This window comes from Budorcas taxicolor, chromosome 20, assembly GCF_023091745.1.
Source record: "Budorcas taxicolor isolate Tak-1 chromosome 20, Takin1.1, whole genome shotgun sequence".
NCBI lineage: Eukaryota > Metazoa > Chordata > Mammalia > Artiodactyla > Bovidae > Budorcas > Budorcas taxicolor.
Window position 1 is genome coordinate 44702756 of NC_068929.1, and position 22234 is coordinate 44724989.

Consider the following 22234-nt stretch of genomic DNA (forward strand, 5'->3'; position numbering starts at 1 on the left):
AAACCTATCTCTCTTACATCCTGCTAATTAACGGATTTGTTATTTTTAGAACCTAAATTTATTTTATTCTTTAGAAACTGAAGTCATACTGCTTGGGGCCCGGTTCCAGCTCCACTAATTCTTACTAGTTGTATAACCTGGGAAGGGCCTGAGTAGAGCTCTGTTTCTTTATCTGTGAAATGGGAATGAATAATAGTACACATACCTCATAGAGTTGGTGGGAGGATTCAATGAATAATTCACGTTAAGTAATTAGAACAGTCTGACATACGGTAAGCAGTTAAATGTTGTCCGAGCACTTGATAAAATGTCTGGGCAGTAGTCTTCATAATTATTGGTTTTCATGTTAGTCTGACTCAGATCCACACAGGTATATTGTCTCTGTATGATGAGAAAGATCCCTCCCAGTTTCAGAACTCCTATACTCAGGAATCTAGAAAATTGGTATTGATGAACCTGTTTGTAGGGCAGGAATGGTGACACAGATGTTTAGAGAACGGACTTATGGACATAGTAGGGGAAGGAGAGAGTGGGACAGATGGAGAAAGAAGCCTCAACATATGTACATTACCATGTGTAAAATTGGTAGCTAGTGAGAGGTTGCTATGAAACACAGGGAGCCCAGCCTGGCGCTCTGTGATGACCTAGAGGGGTGGGATGGGGGGTAGGGAGGGACGCTCAAGAGGGAGGGAATATTGTAAAATTATTTTCCTCCAGTTTAAAAAAAATTTTTTTAAGAATTCATATACTGTTAGATATCAGATGTCCAATTCACTTCATTTTATACATGAGGAAACAGACCCAGAGAGGTGGGGTAACTTACCTAGGGTTACACAGAATCAGAGGCAGAGATGGGATTTGAACTCAGATTCCTGACTGATTTGGACAGAGACAGTTTATCTGCTCTAGTTCTTAACAGGGAGATACAGTCCATGTCAAGACAGTCTGCTCAACGTCCTGTGTTCATCGACGGCGAGCGTTCATATTTAATGAATTAACTTGGGTACGAAAACCAATGACATCTCTTTCCTCTAGGTTGCCAGCATACTTTGTCGTCCCCGCCGCTCTTCTCGAAGAGGACATCGTGTTCTTCCAGGGTCGTGGCATACCAGTAAGTGCACCTGGAAACCCTGAAAGCACGGGTTACTCATTGGTCCATTCTGGCAGATTATCCTACTTAAAGCCCTTGGCTTTGGTATTAAACAGTTTGTCCTCAGCCCGAGAGCAATCTAAAAATACCTTCGGGACTCCCCAGAGGAGCCCCTTCGACAGGAGGCTCCCGGGGAACAGAGTTCTGAAGTTTTCCCGAGGCCCTGGGGCTCTTAGCAGAGACATCTTTAAAGAGCTTTAGGAGGATTCCAGGCCCAGCTGGTGTTGAAAGCCAGCCTAATTTAACACCTAAATTGTTTCGAGGCTGAACCGTCCCCTCCAAGGGTTGTAGGGTTTCAAATCCTTTTCGGCCTCTCCATTAATCCTGAATGGGCATGGCTGAGTTCCCACCCAGAGACAGCGTGGAGACTTACTTAGTTTTCACAGAACAGACTGGGATGGGAGCCATATTTCACGTGTCGCTGATCAAAGAAAGCAAGACTCTGGCAGTTATTTCAGTTTCTAATTGGTGGTTGGGAGTTGCCAAGCCTGCAGGGAATTGAGTACAGAATGAGAATCACAGATAAATGCTGGGCCATGCACATGGCTGGTGCCCCTCCGAGGTCACTCTTGTAATGGGAGGTGAGGTGTCTCAGCAGCGTCCCCAGCCCCAGCAGTGCGTGCAGGCTGGGCAGGCAAGGAGACCCTCTGCCTGCATGAAGGGCTGCCTGCTCTTCTGTGCCAGCCTGTTTGTGCCATGTCAGAGTATGGGCCTGATCTTGCCAGTTGCTTGGACTTCTCAGGAGAAATCAGAGATGTGGGTTTTTATGTGAGTTTTCCCTGTTTCTAAATGTATGCAGCTGTTTTCAAACTCTCTGGTTTCAGGACTCTTTACACTCTTGAAAAATCATTGAGGATCTCGAAGAGTTTTTGTTTATGTGGTTGTATCTGTTGATATTTGCCATATTAGAAACTAAAATTGGAAAATTGTTTAATGTTTATTTTAGTAGTAAACTCATTAGATGTTAACATAAGTATTTCTATAATAAATAACTATATCGTCCAAAACAAAAAAGTAGGATAGTACTGTTGTACGTTTTTGAAAACAGACAACTGCTTTCTTTTATCCCCTTTCCTTCAATCAGTCTGTTGTGCTGTGTTGGGTGTGGTTGAAGTGTATGAAGACAATCCAGCCTCACATAGATGTGTATTTAGGAAAGGAAGGTGTATTTAATAGCCTTGTCAGATAATATGATGGTACACAAAAAATTGATAAATGGTGGTTTTGTAAAGGTTAATTGCAATAAAGAATCTGAAAACATAATCAATGAACTTTTCATTCACTGCATTAAATCCATTGGTCTGTCTTGTACTCTTAATGGATCTTAAACCATGCATGATTTTAAAAGCATAATACGTTGGTCATTTATAAAATATTAACTCACTAGGTTATGTTCAAATATTGACATGCTTTCTTAGATACAGATCACATTTGTTAATATCATCCCTGTCTCATTAGAAAAGTCTTTGAATATTGGGAATTTGTTCAGCTAAAAAGGCAGAGACTAGTCTTCCAAAATTCTAATTTTTGCTTGAAAGTTAAGCTTTTTTCATTGGCAACAAATTGTCAGTTATTCTCCTTGTTGTTCAGTCACTCAGTCGTGTCTGACTCTGTGATCCCATGGACTGCAGCACACCAGGCTTCCCTGTCCTTCACCGTCTCTCAGAGCTTGCTCAAACTCAAGTCCTTTGAGTCAGTGATGCCATCCAACCATCTCATCCTCTGTCACTCCCTTCTGCTGCCCTCAATCTTTCCCAGCATCAGGGTCTTTTCCATTGAGCCAACTCTTCACATCAGGTGGGCAAAGTATTATAGCTTCAGCATCAGTACTTCCAATAAATATTCAGGGTTGGCTTCCTTTAAGATTGACTGGTTTGATCTCCTTGCTGTCCAAATGACTCTCAAAAGCCTTCTCCAGCACACAGTTCGAAAGCATCAGTTCTTCGGTGCTCAACCTTCTTTGTGGTCCAACTCTCACATCCATGCATGACTACTGGAAAAACCATGGCTTTGACTATCCAGACCTTTGTCGGCAGTGATGTCTCTGCTTTTTAATACGCTGTCTAGGTTTGTCTTAGCTTTTCTCCCAAGGAACGAGGAGCAGATGTTTTCCTTAAAGTTGTTGGGCTTTCTTCTTTTTTTCTAAAAATGCATGTCTGCCAGATACCAAAGTCAAAACGCCCCTGGTTTGTCTGTCGTTCACTCTTTCAGTTCCGTGAAGACAGCACCTGCCTCAGCTCTTCAGTCAGTCTCATGGGTGCTTTTCCCTTTGACAGACACTTTCATGCTTGGTTTCTACTCCATCACACAGAACATAAAAGATATTAGTATTAAATATATTGTACACCATGGGGAATATAGCCAAAATTTTATAGTAACCTTAAATGGAGTATAACCTTTAAAAATTGTCTCTCTCTATTGTGCATCTGTAACTTAATATGGTACATCAGCTATACTTCAGTTAAAAAGTCCGATACCAAAGGAGACTTAGCAAATAATGGGGGGATTTATCCACTTTTTAAGATAAACAGGATCATCCAACTAATTCTTGTCTGTTGTCAAGTCCTTCATACGAGGAACCTGTGGCCCTTCCCCAGACAGAAATTGTACAGATAATAATAGGGGAACTCATGTGTCTTCTGCTGAATTCCTGTGAGAAGTCTTCTCTCTGACCAGGAATGTTGCTTGCTTTCTATTTACTGATTCAAATGGAGAATGTAAGGCCCCTCCGTGCCTGAGCTAAGAGGAGATGGTTACAGTTGAGCCCCAGTGGGGAAATGAGCTATGGTTGGCTGTCACCAAGAGCATATTCTTTCTGCCCCGGGAGAGAAGATAAAGAGGATGAGAACACATGACTTCCTAGAACCTGTCACCAGTCATGGCTTGAGAGGGTTCCCCTTTCTCAGAGTGAGCCGCTCCCTGCAGCAGGCAGGAGTGCCTGGGCTAGGGCGGAGTGTGACCTGGAGAGGGGAGTAAGAGGGCAGCGAGGGGCCTCTGCTTTGTCTGTGTTGGAGTCCTTCTGCCTCGCCAGGAGTCTTACAGGGTCTGCGCTCACTTTGGCAGCTCATGAGGCAGGTCTGTGTCCCTCAACAGCTCTCCCTCCATAGCCAGCAGTCAGCTCCTGTGTCTGCAGTGGCAGCCCGGCCTTCCTCTCACCTTGGCGCCCCCTCGGTCTCTCCACACAGATGTCCTGTGGGCACTAGACACCCAACACACCCAGTACTAATTTACCATCTTCCTCTGAAACCCCAAACCAGTTCCCCTTTCTGAGGGTAGTGCGGAGTATCGGCTAGATTGCATGCTCATCTCCAGCCCAGGCTGCTGCTGGTATTCCCGTGTATGGTTGATACTTACATTGCAGGTGACTCACAAGAGGATGCCCTCTCTAGACAGCTGAAATCCTCTTGGTTGACCTTTGACCTCGGGCCCGAAAGCTTGGTCAGCAGAGCAGGGCTGGGCTTTAGCCACTGTCAAACCCTTAACCAGACCTTTACACAGGCTGCTACAACCAGCCTGCCTTCTCCATTTCAGGTTCTACTGGCAGATTACATTACTTTGCCCTCAAATCACGTCTAATCTCCTTCTGGGCCTGTACAACAGAACAAACAAAGGAAACTCGCCCTGTCTCTAGCAAAATGCTTAAAACGGTCGACTCTGTCACTTATGCGCAGTCACTTGATTTCTTGCTCTGTTGCCACCCTTTGTTGTTCATTGAAATTCCCTTCTCCTGTGGTTTACCACATTCTGCTTCCTATTAGATTTGCAAACTTCTTTCTCTTTTTGGAGTATAAAGCGCTTTGACGGTAGACAAAGCATCATAGCCTTCTTTCCAGCCTCTCACAACCAAATTCAGTGTCTTGCGTGCGCAAGTCTCTTAGCAGTGTTATGCTGAGTAACCAGCTGTCCGTGTTTTCTAGTTTGAAGTTTCTGTAATGACGGGAGCGGCCCGCGTTTGACCATCCCAGTAGAGTAGGGCCTTCAGAGTCATTGCTGTACTGTGTGCAACCTGGGGAAGTTTCTCAGTCTCTCCAGCCCTATTTCCTGTTGTTACTGGGGCTAGTACTCATAACCTGTCTGAGTGTGGCTGTGAGAATCAAATGACTTAATTCATGTAAAATCCTGAAATAGCTTTACCCCAGTGATAACCTCTATGATTATAGTAATAATAGTCTCTATTATAATAATAACAACAGTAACAGTAATGATGATGATGATTTTATTATCCCTCCAGGTTCCCAGCACTAAAGCCAAGTTATAAGGTATATGTTAGACCATCAGTGAGTCTGAATGTGACTACTTAGACCTGAGGTGGTGGTGGTGGTGTTAAGACTAGATCAGTCCTTTATGTTGTGAGTGTAACACATTGATTCCTTGGCATAACAGAGTTGGCCATATTCAGGTCTTTTGTATTGAAGGTATAATTTCCCTGTATGAAGTTCATGGCTAAGCTTACCTGTCCTCTGTAAGGTGGTTTACATCATGTCTGGAAAACCTTCCTTCTCTTCTGCAGATATGGTGTTGGTCATGCCACAACGGATGTGCCCTCTTGAAAATGTCGGCCCTGCCCAAAGAACAGGATGATGGCGTGTTGCAGATCCAGAAGAACTTCTCGGATAGGTCAGCACTGTCGCGCATCTTGGTATTGTTTAGTTGGCTTGGTTCTTTTCCAGGAAGCTGGGAACAGTTCTCGGGAGTAAGTCCATTTCAGTTTACTTACTGATAAAGCCCTCGAGTGCTGGGAATACAGCTCAGCGAGGTCATTTTTAATTTGAAAAGAGTCGGGATGACATGATCCTGAAGTGCATCAGCTGCATTGTATTGAGAGACACACGGCTGAAGCATTTAGGGGAAAGTAGTCTGATGGCTCGGAGAAGGCAGTGGCACCCCAGTACTCTTGCCTGGAATATCCCATGGATGGAGGAGCCTGGTAGGCTGCAGTCCACGGGGTCGCTAAGAGTCAGACACAACTGAGCGACTTCACTTTCACTTTTCACTTTCATGCATTGGAGAAGGAAATGGCACCCCACTCCAGTGTTCTTGCCTGGAGAATCCCAGGGACGGGGGAGCCTGGTGGGCTGCTGTCTATGGGGTCGCACAGAGTCGGACACGACTGAAGTGACTTAGCAGCAGCAGCAGCAGCAACAGAAGTCTAATGGCTTTAATATTGACAGTTGTCAAATTTGGGGCAAAGTATAGATGTCACTGTGCTATTCTGTTCTGGCATGTTTGAAAATTTTCAAAATAAAAAAGTTAAACGTTTTTATTCACCCCTAAACTGGATGAATTTAAAAACAAGAAAAGGAGTGGACTTAGGAGTTAAATTGCCCTGGTTCATATCCTGGCTCTTTCAGTTTATAGACTTGGTGGTCCTGCTCCTTGTCTCTTGAGTTCCTGGCCCCGGCTGACCAGGAGTGGCCGCTGCTGGGCAGCAGTTACCTCACTGGGGAGGAGTCGGTGGGAGCTCTGCACACAGATCCTGGCGCCTAGGAAGTGCTCAGGAGAAACTGTTTCTGACTCAGGCCTGCTCTTCTAATGTCTCGTTCCTTTCTGGTACCTAGGATTTACAAGACCGTCCACAGGCCCCCCTATGAAACTGCTAAGACTGAAGACCTCTCAAGCAACTTCCTGTCCCTGCAGGAAATCCAGATGGCATACTCTAAGTTCAAACAGCTGTTTCTGATAGGTGAGAAGAACCCTGAGCCAAAACTCGCTGTTACCTGGAAAAAGACGTGCTACATGGCTCGGGTGAAAGGTGGTGCCTTGTCCCTGGGTTCCTCGTGGTCGGACACGGCTATAGGGGTGGGTGTCACAGAACAGAGGGGCTGGTTACCATGGGGCTGGTGGCCCTTGCCACATTTCCTCCCACCATTTTCCCCTGGGCTCTTGTCCCATTGCCCCTTCTCAGAGCAAGAAACACAGAGCCACCCTTCTCCTCTCTTCCTTCTCCAGCAGTGAGCGTTAGGCTTCTTCCTCTAGAAGCTGTGAAACTATGCAGTACCTGTATTCCCCAGCTGTTTTGTAAGGTCGATGATCTGTTTATTTTTCTTAGTCACTTATTGAATGGACTCCTCCTCCACTGAGTGGAAGTATTTTATTTTTCTGATTGAGCATATATATATATATATATAAAACTCCAGTGTAAAAAATCCCAGTTAATCAGAAATGTACAAAGTAGAAAATTAATATGTCCATCCTTGCCATCCTCCTTCCCTGCCCAGGCTGCCCAGTGTGAAGGGTTCAGACCTTGGATCAGATTTAATCAAGGTTGGTCACCTGTTGATTCTTTTCACTCCTTTTTTCTGGTGGCACCACGTGGCTTGTGGGATCTAGTTCCCCAACCAGGGCTTAAATCCAGGCCCTCAGCAGTGAAAGCACTGAATCCTAACCACTGTACTGCCAGGGAATTCCCGATTCTCTTCACTCTTTTTTTTTTTTAAAGATATTTTATTCATTGATTTATGTGTCTAGCTGCACTGGATCTCAGTTGCAGCACATAGGATCTCTGCTGTTCTTTGTAGCATGTGAAATCTTTTGTTGTGGCATGCAAACTCTTAATTGAGGTGTGCAAACTCTGTAGTTGCAACATATGGGATCTAGTTCCTGGACTAGGGATCGAACCCAGGCCCCCTTCACTGGGAAAGATTAGTCTTAGCCACTGGACCACCAGGGAAGTCCCTTCCCTTCGCTCTTTTTTTCAAGTGTATTTATTTTTAATTGAAGGATAATTGCTTTACAGTGTCGTGTTAGTTTCTGCCGTACATCAACATGATTCAGCCACTGACGCACATATGTCCCCCTCTCTCTTTACTCTTGAACGCGTGTTTCCCCTCTGATATTTGTCACGCTTATTGCCAGTTTCTCAGCTTTTCGTTTTTAGCCTAGTGGTCTGACTTAGGATTTACTTAGTCATTCAGCCAACGTGTATTGCATTTCCATTATACACACCAGCTATGCCAGGCATTGGAGACAAAGATGACTGTGACACCAAGGGAAACCAGTGTACACCTCTAACTGGAACACACCGACAAAAAGCAGGCATGTGGAGGAGAAGTAAGAAATTGCACTGATTGACCCAGGACTGTGATTTCCCACTTCTTTTGTCACCATCCAGTACTGGCAGGGGTATCTGCCTTCTCACTGATTTGAGTTTGCAGCTTTCACATGCAGTAGACTTCTGTAAAATGCAGTGCTTCTGTCTCCAGTTGGATTGGGAGGTTGTGTCCAGTGTGCAGGATAAATGTGTGTTTGTTTAAGACTCCAGTGGAAGTTTCAGCGGCATAGGACTTGGTGTGTTGCATCTTCCGCTTCTAAGAGCAGCAGGCTGAATGTCGATGTGTCTGCCTAATGCATATTTTTCTCCTTTTCAAGTTACGGGGTGACCGTGACTTGGTGGACAGATTTTAGGGCACTTTTTTACTTGTGCAAAAAAAAGTCTGTTTTTGACTACCACACCCTTCCAGAGGTTTACAGTTCAAAAACCACTTCAGCTGAAGGCTTGGAATGCGCTTTACTTAACTGGAGCCCGGTGCTGGATTCTCAGCCTAGCGGAGGGCCACACCACTGAGCAGCACAGGTTCCACAGCGGCGTGTCCGCAAACAGTGCCCGACTTCTTCGCTCTGTTTCCTTTCTTTTCAGATAATAGTACTGAATTTTGGGACACAGACATCAAATGGTTTTCCCTGCTGGAAAGTAGCAGCTGGCTGGACATAATCAGGTATTTCAAGGTGTTGTTTTGCTTGTAAATTTCACAGATCTGTAAACCAAAGTAGTAAAGCAAACTGACAAATAATTTAACTGTTTTCTATTTCACAGTTAAATACTCTTAGGTCACATGTTCTGTTCAGGGCTCAGCTGGATTTTGCATTTGTTATTTATTATTTCTGTGCATGTCTGATCAGAATTTACGAATATGCTACCTGCCCACACAGATCTGCTCCTGAGACTATGGACCAGGGATGGGAAGGCTGCGGAAAAGGGGGTGTGGGACCCCAGCATTCTAACTGAGCTGCTCTGCTCACCTCCAGGGAGGAGGCAGAGGGTTGGGAAGGTGGGGGGATGCTGAGTTTTCTGGTTTGGTTTTTGTTTTGGGCAGGGTGTGGTTTGGTGACAATCAGGGATTGAACCTGCATCCTTGCAGTAAGTGCGGAGTCCTAACCACTAGACAGCCAGGGAATTCCCAGGTGCTGAGTTTTTATTGCATACTTTTTAAAAGAATTCTCTATCTTTTATGTCTCTTACGTATTAAATTGTTTTTTACTATAATGAGTGCCAATTAGTCTTTCTCATTTGGGGGATTAAGTAGAGATTCTGAGAGAACAAAACTTTTTTCCCTGTCCTACTTCCTATTTTGAATAGCTTCTCTCCATTGCCCTTAAACAGTGGCGAGGGCAGAGGGAGGCGCAGAACAGATATGACGCTTGGGTGAGAGCCAGTGAGAGATTGGCTCCAGCCCCAGGGCACCTCTGAGGAAAGGGTGGGCCCCCCTCTCCCCTCGCTCTGCATTCTCCCTCCGACCTGCCTGGTTTGTACAGAGGAGCCGCAGGCCTCCAAACCCTTCTTAGTGAATAGGTTTAGAAGAGCCTGCTGCATGTCCCATAATTTGAATATGTAATTGCAAGTATTGTCATAGATGTTATAAAATAAGAGGCCCTTTCTTTCTGTGGGGCTTGTAGAGAAGGTGTGCGTCCCTAACCAGGTGAAGAGCCTGGGGGAGGCACCCCCGTGGCAGGGTTATCAGTCCAGCAGATGGAGCTGCTGATGGTGGCAACAGTTTCAAAGGGCATAGTGTGTCTAGAGAGACAAAGGGATTTCGGGACACATGGGCCTTTCCAGACAGGCAGATACATTTAGCCAATGATCCTGAATTAAACAAAATGGGCCTGTAGCACAGCCTCCAGATATAGACATTTTAGGGTCTTAATAGGACTCACTGCCACACTCAGGTATAAATCTGCAGTAAGAATTCCCAGTTTAGGAGTCGTCTAAGAGCATTTTTACGTCCGACTCTGGAATTCCCTTCTGAAAACTATAATAACTATATAAAAACTATATAAAAACTATAAGCAGATGAATGTCTTGCAGTACCTGAATAGTGTAAACAATAATTTGTTTCTTTTCTAGAGAATTTTAGTATGATACAGTAAGTGAAATGGAAAACTGAAGATCAAGTTAGATTGCCTCTAAATTTCTTGTTGTTCATAATACCAAGCTCAAGATCTATTATCTGTTTTACTTGTCTCTCTCCTTATAGGCGCTGCCTGAAAAAAGCAGTAGAGATTATAGAATGTCTAGAAGCCCAAAACATGAACGTTCTTCTTTTAGGTAATACATTTAAAGCACAAAGGGTGGTTTCCTTTTTCATTTACTTGGGGTTCTGTTTCTGTATATAGAGATTTATGTAAGTGGAATTGTCTTATAAAGTGAAGTCGGTCAATCATGTCCAACTCTTTGCAACCCCATGGATAGTAGCCTACCGGGCTCCTCCATCCATGGAATTTTCCAGGCAACAGTACTGGAGTGGGTTGCCATTTCCTTCTCCAGGGGATCTTCCCGACCCAGGGATCGAACCCGGGTCTCCCATGTTGCAGACAGATCCTTTACCATCTGAGCCACCAGGGAAGATTGTCTTATAAAAGGAGTGAGCTAGTGTAGAAATCCTTCTCATACTTTTTACCCTGACCTTGGAATCCTTGCCTTGGATTTCATTGTTACAGTTTAAAAATACATTCCTTCACTTGGAACTTGGCAGACGTATCTGCAGCCCAAGAAGGAATTGTTTGGTATCTTTACCAAAGCTCACATTTCGTGATATTTTGGGGTTTTGTTTTATACTAACTCGGTTAAAGTTTGGATGACCTTTTTTGTATGAAGACACCCATGGATAGTTTGTTATTTCTGCATCTTTGTGTCTGACAACTTTGTGCAGTTGTTGCAGAAACTGTGGTCCACGATTTCCTTTTCCGCAGTGGACTGAAGTTGCTGTACATGTGGGCTGGACATGCACACCCAGTGTGTATAAGCCTCGTTCAACAAAGATTGTTGCTGGGATTGGTTAGATCTGAGCTAAAATATTGTCTGCCATATTGAATATTTGAAGTTTCTTGTGGCCCCATGCTTTAAGCAGAGTGCCTCATGCTTCCACACCCTCAAGCTTTTATCATTTTTCTGACACTCTCTAGGAGAGTGTCTGACTCCTGGGACTTAGCTTCTGTGAGCAGACCGGAAATGTGTCAGCCTGTGGCTTCTGTATCCTCTGACTTAAATTTGAACACGTGGACTGAGCACCTCCCACATACAGAGCTCTATGCTTCTGCCTTCTAAAAGTTTACACCCTATTGAGTTTGAGAGAGAGCTGGCATAAGAGTGTTATTGAAAAAGATCTGGTTTACAGCGGCCGAACAGAGTACTGAGTAACTGGTGAAAAGGAGAGATAAAGGCTGGGGGTGCTGAGAAGTACAAGTACCCAGGCCAGACTGCACCAACCCCAGAGGTGCGCAAAGTGAGGTGTGAATGGTCAGCGGATGAGGTTGAGCTGTGCCTCACTCCCCAACGGACGGTGGAGCTGTGTCTTCTCTGAAATCTCACTCGCTAGCCACTCTTCCTGGGGCTTGTAGGTGTACTGATAACGTACTTCATACACAGGAAGGAAGATTCTCTTGAAAACCAAAACTTATTTCAAAAGAAAGATGAATATAAAAATCTGTTTCTTCTAAACCCTGGTGTTCCCATAGTTTAGACTTATTTTCTGGAGGAGATATAGGAGCACAGTAAGCCTGGCCCTGGAATGCTTCCTGGCCCCGCGGTCACAGGAGAGGTTAACAGTGCAAACACCTCCCTGCTTAGGATTCATTCTGAAGTTTCTCTAACCAGAACCATCGTCCTCATGGACGTTTTAAAATAGCAACTTGAGTGGCACTTCTTTTCGTAAAGTAGAAACTACGAGGATGTAGACCTTGACTTTCAGGACTGGGAAATTCTTAAGACAGATGCCCAGATGTAGACGTATGTTGTTATTTGCTATGAGTGGTGGATGGTGAACAAGGATGTGAGCGGAGTTTTCATCATGTGAGTTTTGTACCGTCGCCCAAGGGGTGGACACGTGGCTTATACTTACCAGGGAGAGTTTCACCTCCAGGCTAGGCAGGCCCGTCTGTGCTCAGACGGAAATGGCAAGAGCCCTGGAGCTGACAATCAGAGCAGTTTGGTGCAGTCCAAGAGTGTTACCCTTTCTCCGAAGCAGAGGTAGTGGAGGAAAGGTGGCTGAGAAGCAGCTGAGCCATGAAACAATGAGCTCAGGGATGGCGATCCTGATGCCCCAGCTGGAAGGGTTTTAAACTTGGTCTGTGGAGCCCAGCAAGCCGCCATACTGTGCCCTCATTGTGTGGTGCATCTGACACCCCCATGCTGACTCTGGGTTTGCTGAGTTGCGTCTATTCACCAGTAAGGAGTCCCTCGTTAGTGCCAGTGTCCCTTGGAGCCGGTACCAGCCAGGCTAGAAGTTTGTCTCTCAAGCTGAACATGTTACCTTTTGCCACCAATGGCCCAGCTATTTTTGGGAATTAGAACTTGACTGTTGGGGTAGACGGTGGTGTGGGGGCCTTGCTTTTGCCTGTGCCCTCCGCAGCTCTTTTAACACTTGGTCCCCTCTTTCCTCTCTGCACTGTTGCCCGGCAACCCCCGCCCACCCCCACCACCACAGAGGACAGCGCCTCCGACCTCTGCTGCCTCGTTTCGTCTCTGGCGCAAGTGATGATGGACCCCCACTGCCGAACGGTTTTCGGTTTCCAGAGCCTTGTCCAAAAGGAATGGATCATGGGTGGCCACTGCTTCCTGGACCGCTGCAACCACCTCCGTCAGAGCGACAAGGAGGAGGTGAGTGTCCTCGGCACAGACCTGGGCAGCCTCGGGCACACAGAGCCCTATCTCTCCTTAAATACCTGCACAGCGCACACCTTAGGAGCTTGTCAGGAAGGCGAGGACAGGTCACTGGTCAGTGAGTGTGAATGATTTAAACACTGGAAACCCTTCCTAGGGAAAAGGGATATTTATTAAGAAGTGTGTTCAGAAACTTCTCTTCTAAATTGTATGTCCCAAGGGTATATTGTAGTTCATGGTGGAAGTGATGCTGACTTGTAAAACTTAAATAAAAATGAACTCAGTGGGACTCCCACAATTTCTGGTAAGTTAGTCTTTGCAAAAAGTAAATAGGGTACAAGTTTCCCTGTATATACATAATAACGCATACCAACCAGAAAATACATAATAATACATACAAAATACATAATAACACATAATAATAAGAAAATACATAATAACACAAAGTAAATTTCCCTTGCAATGAACCCTTTCAAAATAAAGCCCAGGGTTATGTGAATGCTATCCATTACCTGGGCCTTCGCCATGATAGCTGCAGGCCTGGGCTTCTGAATTCAACCACTGGAGAGACAGCGAGACAGTTCAGTTAGTGAAAATGAGTGTCCCCCCACCCCCAAACTGGGATGTACTTGTGTTGGTTACAGCTGTGCCAACTGTGTTGGCTGCATTATTAGCAACCATGGAAGGAAAAATGAAAACATGTAAACTGTAATTAAATCACCTGCAGAGCTAACAGATGCTAGCAGGGCGGCTGGTGGTTTTTCTTCCCCCAGATAATAGGCATGTCTGTCTGCGGTGCTGGGCAGCTTGACACAGCGGCTCTGGAAACAGAGCTGAGGCTTCTGCCCATAAAGGCTTGGTGTGTCCTGGGAGACCAGGCCACCCTTGCTGGGCCTGCAGATTTCTCTGAGGACTGGTCTGCACTCATCCGTGTCCCGTCAGGCTGATGATGAATATGCATCACCATCTTTCGTCTTAGAAGGGACTTGCCTTCCTGAGACACTAATTCGAAAGGTTGATGGCACTCAAATAACAGAGTTGGTACTGCGTTGGGAAGAGGGTATTTTTGCACGTCTTGTGTAGTCTGTGTATCTTGAGAGCAGGGGGACTGACGGGCACCGTGTCTAAAGGGGAAGAAGCCCCAGAACAGATCCACCCGCTCACCCAGGGCTGGGAGGAATCACCTGTACTTTCTGAGCCCATTTCCCTGACTATGCTATGAGATTCAAATATTTTCGACTCTTATTTAATGCCACTGAACGTAAAATGAGGTGTGAGATAAAGTTGCCACGTAGACCTTTCTTCATATCTCAACATCGACACCATGGAGTTTTGACAGAAAACTGGGTGGTCCAGTTTATGATGTAATTGACACATCACAATTGACTGGACTGAGTCAAGAGCTGGACTGCCAGCTCCTGCCTCTCAGGAGCTGTGTGTGACACCTCAGCCTGGCTCAGAAATGGAGAGACCGTAACGCAGTCTGCCTGTCCACCTGACGGGGTCACTGGTGACTGAGGAGGAGCACTGGGGAACGACAGGGTGCCCTCAGAAACTCTACTAAGAAAGAGCTTGCCTCTGAAGCTAATAAAAGAGGCCATCGATGAAAAAAAAATGCATTTGTGAAAAATGTTAGAAACTCATTTTTGCCGCTTCTGCTTTCTCTCCCATCCGCTTTCTCTTCTGGGCCCTCATTGTCTGGGCGGTCACTCAGTCTTTGTGACCCCATGGACTATAGCCCGCCAGGCTCCTCCCTGTCCATGGGGATTCTCCAAGCCAGAATACTCGAGTGGGTAGCCTTTCCCTTCTCCAGGAGATCTTCCCAACCCAGAGATCAAACCCAGGTCTCCCACATTGCAGGTGATTCTTTATCGTCTGAGCCAACAGGGAAGCCCTGTTGTCAGGGCGGAGAAAGGAGTAATCACAAAATTTAAAGAAACCGAGTAGTTTGTGTTTTTTTTTTTTTTTTTTGGTAATACAGTGCTACTAGTGAGGAGAGTGGCATTCTTTGGTGCGGAATAGTGTTTCACTTGAGGTTCAGAGTTAGCGTTTCCTGTCCTCAGGCTCAGTTGCAACTGCTCTTCTGCCAGTGTCGGTGGGCAAGGAGATTCTCCATCTTGGGAATGTCTTTCACATAGGGAGCTACTGCCGAGTCCCGAGGTTAATCCACGGGTGTGTGGTTTTTCAGTCAAGCATGTTTGTCTCTGGGGATGGGATGCAGTTGGGAATGGCAGTCACCTGGAATGTGCTTCCCTGAGCATGCAGTGCCCAGAGAGGCCACTCCACAGCTGTCCAGGTGGCTGCACTGTACCCGGGACCACTGGCTTCGGACCGTTGGCACCCCTCCATCACACGCGTCTTTTCTTCACGTAGGCTCCCGTGTTCCTGCTCTTCTTGGACTGCGTGTGGCAGCTGGTGCACCAGCATCCTCCAGCGTTCGAGTTCACAGAGACGTACCTGACTGTTTTGTCTGACAGCCTGTACATACCTATTTTTAGCACCTTCTTCTTCAATTCGCCTCATCAAAAAGATACAAACGTGGTAAGAGTCGCTCTTAGGAACCTGTGTATTGAAGAAGCCATGTCTAACAAGTAAGACGTAAGAGGAGCGATGATGAAAATAATATTTTCTTTATAACAGTGATTACACAGAGGGCCCTGTTCTGAGTGCTCTCTGGGTATTGATATGTAATCCTCAAGTCCGAATTGTTATTATCTCTGAGAGTGAGTCACTGAGACAGTGAGGCTGTCACTGTGGGTCACAGGGTAAATATCGGGGCTGGGAGCCAGTGTGAGAGCTGGGGATTAAGCACGTTAAAAGTGGTCTTTATGAACAGCTCAGATGCCTTCTCTTCCACTTGACGGATGCCAGGAGTGACTCAGAAGAGAGTAGAGGCGGAGGAGGGGAGCTTGGCTTTCGCTCTCTGCCTTAAACATCTTTATAGTCTCTCTTGAGGCCCTGCTCCCGGGGCTTCAACTTGGCACTATCAGGGCTCCGACTAGCCCTCTGGGGGCCTGGAGTTTGCTGGAGCTGCCCTCCCGGTGGATCTTACCACATCCCACAGGGAGTGGGAAACAGAGCCCGGGCCTCCAGTCACGCAGCTTTGCTGCTCACCAGCCTCATGGCCTCAGGTGGTTCACTTCGTTTTCCCAGCCTCCATTTCCCCAAAGGTAAATTGGAAAAATAGGAGCGACCTCATGAGGGGTGTGGTGAGCGTGTGCAGCACAGTGGCTGGCACAAGTTCTGCTGGAAGTAACGTGTCCTGCCTCCTCCCCACCGAAAGCCATCGGGGAGCGACCACCGACGGCCACAGCCTTCACATGCGGCGCCACAGAGGCCGGGTGCGCCGTCCTGGAGCCTGTCTCTCCGCACGGTCTGCTTTGCTCAGCCCTCCCTGAAACACTGTGACCTATGCTTGTTTTGGCAGGGCAGGGAGAGCCAGGACTCACAAAGCAAGCCTTTGAATCTTCTCACCGTGTGGGATTGGTCCGTGCAGTTTGAACCCAAAGCCCAGACGTTGTTCACAAACCCTCTTTACGTGGAGAAGCCAAAACTGGAGAAAGTCCAGCGGAAAGGAACGCATTTCAAAGTAAGATTTGTGCATGTCTAACCCCCTCGTCTGTGCAGAGATTTCCTTGTCTGGAAGGATTACGTTTAATCTGTGGATTCTGGGCACAGTCTCACAGAGTTGAGACTGTGATGGGCAGGTTGTCAGGGCCCCTGAGCATCCTTGCTTTGGCAGATGCACGTTTGTCCTGAGTGTCACTGGGGATGCCACGGGGAATCGAGGGTGTCAGCCCTGCCCCAGTGTGATTGACAGAGCAGAGGGAACGCTGATCACAGGGTGGGTTTTGTGTCATCTGTACCAGCTTAGGTATTCACTAGCAAGGCCTCTCTTCATGCTAAAAATGGTGTTTGTGACTGACATGTTCTGTCAGGGCCCACAGAGCTCTGGCACAACCACCTCCCCGCTCCATTCTGTTGGAGCTGGAAGACAGCCATGGGCACCACGTGAGCAGACGGGCCTGGCTGTGTTCCAGTATTTACAGAGGCTGGCACGGGCCAGATTGGGCCCGTGGGCTGTTATTTGCGGACCTGGGCTTAAATGACAAACATCAAATTATTTGGGTTTCCCTTTAGATATTTGTTCCTGATTTTACTACTTATTGAAACTCCGACATTCCCTAGATGATGTATGATGTACATGGCATTTCTTGTTCTGCCTCCTGACTTGGGAGCCCCCCACAAAGAGGAGAGCAGGGTGCTCAGTGGTGGTCACTCGCAAGTCAGCATGTCACTGCCTTCTCCACCACCATCTTTCTGGTTCAGACGTCCTGCGGGGCTCCTGGGGGCCTGACCAGTTCTCCATTCTAAAGGGGCTTGGGGACCCATGAGTCAACGCCAACACTCACAGAAGATGCCTCTGCTGGCTGCCGCTTCACCCCTTCAAGGGTCCGCAGGCCCAGGCTGGGTGTTAGTGCTCTTGGTTCAACCTCTGTTCTGTCTGCTGGGCCAGAACCGCCCTGTGCTCCGGCATAGCCAAGCCAGAGGTTAGTTTTGTCGGTGTGCTGTGCCCCCTGGTGGCTGCACACACACCTCCCGCCGGGTCTCGATGGCCCAGCTGCCCCCACCAGAGGGGCGAGGGCACTCAGAGGTCTGAGGGAAGAAATGAAAGCTCCACTTGTAAGTCCATTTCTCTGCCCAGGCCATGTTTTTCTGAGGGTCCCTTCTCATAGGTGGGAGTGGAGAACCTAAGGGCCCAGGTTGCAGGAGCTGGCCCGTGGGAGAGGCTTGAGCCACAGGTCAGGGCATCTGAGGTTGTATTAGCTTATGCAGGGCCAGCGGTGGGCCGACAAGAACCTTTGAGGCCGTTGGGTAAGGAGTCCTGGTGTCAGGCCTGGGGCCTCTTCTTGGGGGGACAGGCAGCCTTGGAGATGTTCTGTAGAAACCAAAGAGCCATGGCCAACCACAGCTGCCCTGGGAATGCCCAATGGGCTGCCCCGGGAATTATCCCTCAAGACTGTGGGGTCCGCTCAGGTGTGGGGTCCCAGCCTCAGCCCCAGGCCTTGACCAGGCTACAGGGACACAGTGCTGCCCCCACCTGGCCTGTCCAGAATGCTCCATTCACTCTGGGCTTGAGAGAAGGGCTTCCAAGACAGGGAGGGCTCTGTTAAGAATTCAGGCTCCCTCCGGAGCCAGTCTGTGTGAAACCACACCTGGCACTTGGTAGCTGGGGCCTTTGCAGTTGACTTAACCACTGTGCCTTAGTTTTCTGGTGTGTAATGGGGGCAGTAATGGTGACTCTGAGGACCGGGTGAGTGGTTGCATGTTCAGCACTGAGCGTGGAGCCCGGCAGGCAGTGAAGGTCCCGCCTGCTTCCCTTATCCCTGACTCATCTGGGTCACTGGGCAGGAGAGGCCGGCCCCCAGCTCTCCTGCCCCCAGATGGAAAGTCGGGAATCCTGGCCGTCTCTGACTCGGGGTGTTGTGAGTGGCTTTGCTTTCTACGGTATACTTTTATTGTTTGTTCTACACTCCATAATAAATACGAAGCACTGGTAGGAACATGTTACAGAGTTAGGAGCGTAGCCCCAAAATAAAACTTCTGCCTCGTCTTATTTCACATGACACCTCAGGAGTAAAAGAGATGGGGAGAAACAGCTCCTCCGCAGATTTTTACCTTTATCTTCAGGCACCAAGGATCTGTTGCAACCGTCTGACCATCCTCACAACCCTCTCCCAGTGTATCCCAAAATACAGCACCTAGCTTTGGCTTCAGGTCGAATTCCTGAGGAGGACAAGCGTATAGATGCTCTCAACATCTTCCACCCTGTGCAGCTCGTCGACAAGAACACCTGGCCCATTTAGACAGTCCTCAAGTTCCTTTTGCTCCCATCTGTCTCTTTGTCCAAAAGAACCTTTCTGACTTAGGCTTGACCTCCCCCTGGATGTCTGACGTCCCACAAGTTAAGCCTGTAAGTTATTTCGTTGGAGCGACAGGCTCTTCAGGGCATTGGCACTTTCCTCACAGGTGTTCAGAATATTGTGGAAGCGAGCCCCCTAAGTTTTTCAGAGAAGGAACATTCTGCTCCCTTCACAAATGAATAGGCCTCATCTCCAGACTCCCCTGACTCATCATCTGCCTCTCTTCTTATTCACTCATTTACCGGCTGCGCTGGGTCTTTGTGGCTCCACTCTGGCTTATTGCGATGGCCTCTCCAGTCGCAGCGCTCTAGAGCCTGGGCGCTGTAGAGCCTGGTGCACAGTCTTACTTGCCTCTTGGCATGTAGAATCCTTCTGGACCAGGGATCGAACCCATGTCCCCTGCATTGGCAGGCGAGCTCCTAACCCCTGCACTACCAGAGAGGTCCTCATCTGCCTGTCTTAACTTCAGCTTGTTCTTCACGAGTCCTTAATACCCTGCGCCTGGTCTCGCCCATTTGTTTAGCAACCCAGCGTGCATCTGATATGCTCATCGTGGAATAAACAGGTATCCCTCACCCACCCACTGCTGCTTTCTCTCTGTGTGTGACGGCATTGTAATGAATTTGCGTTCACAGGGCAGTTCTCATGACTCTTCTTAAAGTAGGATTATGCTTTTTGTTTGTTTTTTTGGATGGAAACAACCGTCACTGTGCTCTTGGGCTAACCAGAGACTTTTTTATATGTGTTCTCTCTCAAAGCATCAAAGACAACTTTCTCTGCCCCTCACCCAATCGAAATCATCTCCCAAAAGAGGATTTTTCAGGGAAGAAACGGATCACTTAATTAAAAACCTGCTGGGCAAGAGAATCAGCAAACTGATCAACTCCTCGGAGGAGCTGCAGGACGGCTTCCGAGAGTTCTATGACGGCTGGCACAGCAGGCCCCCCAGCTACCAGGGGCTGCTGCTGCCTCGCCTCGAGGGCCCGGAAATCAAAGTCTGGGCCCAGCGCTACTTGCGCTGGATTCCGGAGGCCCAGATCCTGGGTGGCGGTGGAGTGGCCACCATGAGCAAACTCTTGGAGATGATGGAGGAAGTCCAGCGCCTACAGGAGAAAGTCGAGGCGAGACACCACAGCCAGGAAGCCCTCCAGGCGGAGGCTGCCTCACCACCGAGGACCTCGGGCCGCCTGTCCTCCTTGTTCCCTTTCGCGCTGCTGCAGCGCCATTCCTCTAAGCCTGTCCTGCCCACCAGCGGGTGGAAAGCCCTGGGAGATGAAGACGACTTGGCCAAGCGAGAAGATGAATTTGTGGACCTAGGGGACGTGTGACTGGCCTGCTCGATGGCGGTGAGAGAGGACCCTCGCAGGCTGGGACAGGAGGTTGGACACGTCGGCTCTCCACGTCGGTGTATCACGCTAAAGCCGACTGCCAGGGGAAGCCTGGGTCTTCTGGAAAAGAGCTGGTTCTCATTTCTGCCCCCCAGTTCTGAAAGACTATGCAGTTGAAACCCGTATCTCGAGTATTATTGAAAGGAGTTAGTACGTGACCCGTAATACAGCTGTGGCCAGTGTCCTCTGTGTTAGCATCACTCAGACCCCACGGTAGCCACTTTACTACTTAGAAAGGGCTTTGGTAAGCTGTGCTTGGATGCCGTACGGTCCTCACATCTTTCCTGTGCCAACGTGCTTTATCCAGTCGTCAGGAGTAGCGTCTCTCTAGCCCATCCCGAAGTTCAGCTTTACATGATATGTGTGTGTGTGTGTTCAGCTTTATATGATGTGTAGATGTGTGTGTGTGTGTTGGATTAACAGATTCAGATAGCGGTGTTAAGATGTGCAGCCTTCATTTCCAAACTGTAGCAGTTTTCCTCTGTCCCCTTGCCATGCGTGTCACCGTCCTGATGTTTCCGACCATCCTCAGACTGTGTCACTTCATGTGGGGGCAGGGTCTGGCTCGCGGCCGACAGCTCCAGGTCCCCACCCCGCCACTGGCTGTGCACTGCTTTCCACTGTCCCTTCGCTATCCCCGCCTTGGTGTACCTCGTCCTGGGATCTTGCTGCTAAGCCTGTGGGTCAAACTGGGGGAATCTCTTAGGTTTGCCCAAAGGAGCCTCCATTGTCCCGGAGGCTCACAGTGTTTGAAAGAGATTGCTTCGCCTTTTTCCAAAAGCATGCCGAGGCTTCAGAGCATCTGTGGCCGCCGTCCTCAGGCGTTTTCCCCAGTTTTGCTACCTTACAGACCAGTGAAGAAGATCACTGTCAAACGCAGCTATCATAGGGAAGCGGTCAAGCATAAGTCTCAGAAGTGATGGTGACCACATAGTACCTCAGCGATTTTAAAAGCCATAGAAGAAACTTGACTATGCCTGGTAACCTTCCTGGATCTGCTGTTTAAATGATCTATAGTTTTTAAGTGCCGGAAAAGCACATTTAGTGAGGACCCGTTTTTTCATTCTCCGTGGAAACCTGTTCAGTTCCACAAAAGGAAGTGGGAAAAATGATCGATCTCACGTCAGAATGTTCCCTATCAGAAGTTTGCCTTTTATATCTGTTTGCTCTCCAGTATGGATTCCAATTTGAACATTACCTATTTAGAAAAGCTTTCAGTTGCTGAAGGGCAATAAGAAAATTTGAAACTGTTGACAAAGAGGAATTTCTCAGTTTGCACTGAATCGTCTTTTGTACACCACAAGAAATTGCTTTGCAGTCCTCCCCACGCTGAGTTGATGCTCAAGCCTTGTTGGTCTGTTAAGATGATGGAGATTGAGGGGAGGGCAGGGTTTATGCATCTGGGGCCAAACACATGCCCAGTCTTGGTTGCCTTAAGAGTCTTACTAGTAAGGTCAGTGTAGGCTTGCAGTGGGGACTTTAAAATGACCCTAATTCATTGGCTATGGTCTGTGGGCCTTCTTAAATTAGCACTAACCTCCTTTCTCTGCCCCACTGCCTCCCAGATACACTATGGAGTTAACTAGTGTTGTGATCATATTATAATGGGAATATTTATACAGTAGCCTCTTCAGTCTTAAGATTTTAGTAATTTTCATTCCAAAAATGCCCGGTGTGATGCTTTACAGTCCATAAAGTGGTTCAAAGGCACAAGGTCATGGCCCCTCTCATAGCAGTTGAATGTGCATTGAAATATTTTTCTATGATTTTTTAAAAAATAAAATTACAATAGAAAAATAAGCTGTTTTAACATGTAAGGTCATGACAGTTTATGTATTTATATCTGAAATGAGATTTCTATAAACTTGTATTTGTGTACAGAATTCTCAGTGGATTT

The 22234-nt window shown here is 47.5% G+C and overlaps 1 protein-coding gene across 1 annotated transcript in view; it reads left to right on the forward strand.

Annotated features, from left to right (window-relative positions):
• The window catches only part of MTMR12 (myotubularin related protein 12), a 65644-nt gene extending 43620 nt beyond the window's left edge, over positions 1 to 22024 (forward strand). Inside the window, exons 8-16 of the mRNA XM_052659171.1 lie at positions 1036 to 1111; positions 5661 to 5767; positions 6709 to 6833; positions 8787 to 8865; positions 10402 to 10472; positions 12850 to 13022; positions 15399 to 15566; positions 16453 to 16614; positions 19708 to 22024. Coding sequence (XP_052515131.1) covers positions 1036 to 1111; positions 5661 to 5767; positions 6709 to 6833; positions 8787 to 8865; positions 10402 to 10472; positions 12850 to 13022; positions 15399 to 15566; positions 16453 to 16614; positions 19708 to 20277 — 1531 coding nt within the window. The 3' untranslated portion in view covers positions 20278 to 22024. The remainder of the gene's footprint in view (positions 1 to 1035; positions 1112 to 5660; positions 5768 to 6708; positions 6834 to 8786; positions 8866 to 10401; positions 10473 to 12849; positions 13023 to 15398; positions 15567 to 16452; positions 16615 to 19707) is intronic.
• The last annotated feature ends 210 nt before the right edge of the window (positions 22025 to 22234 follow it).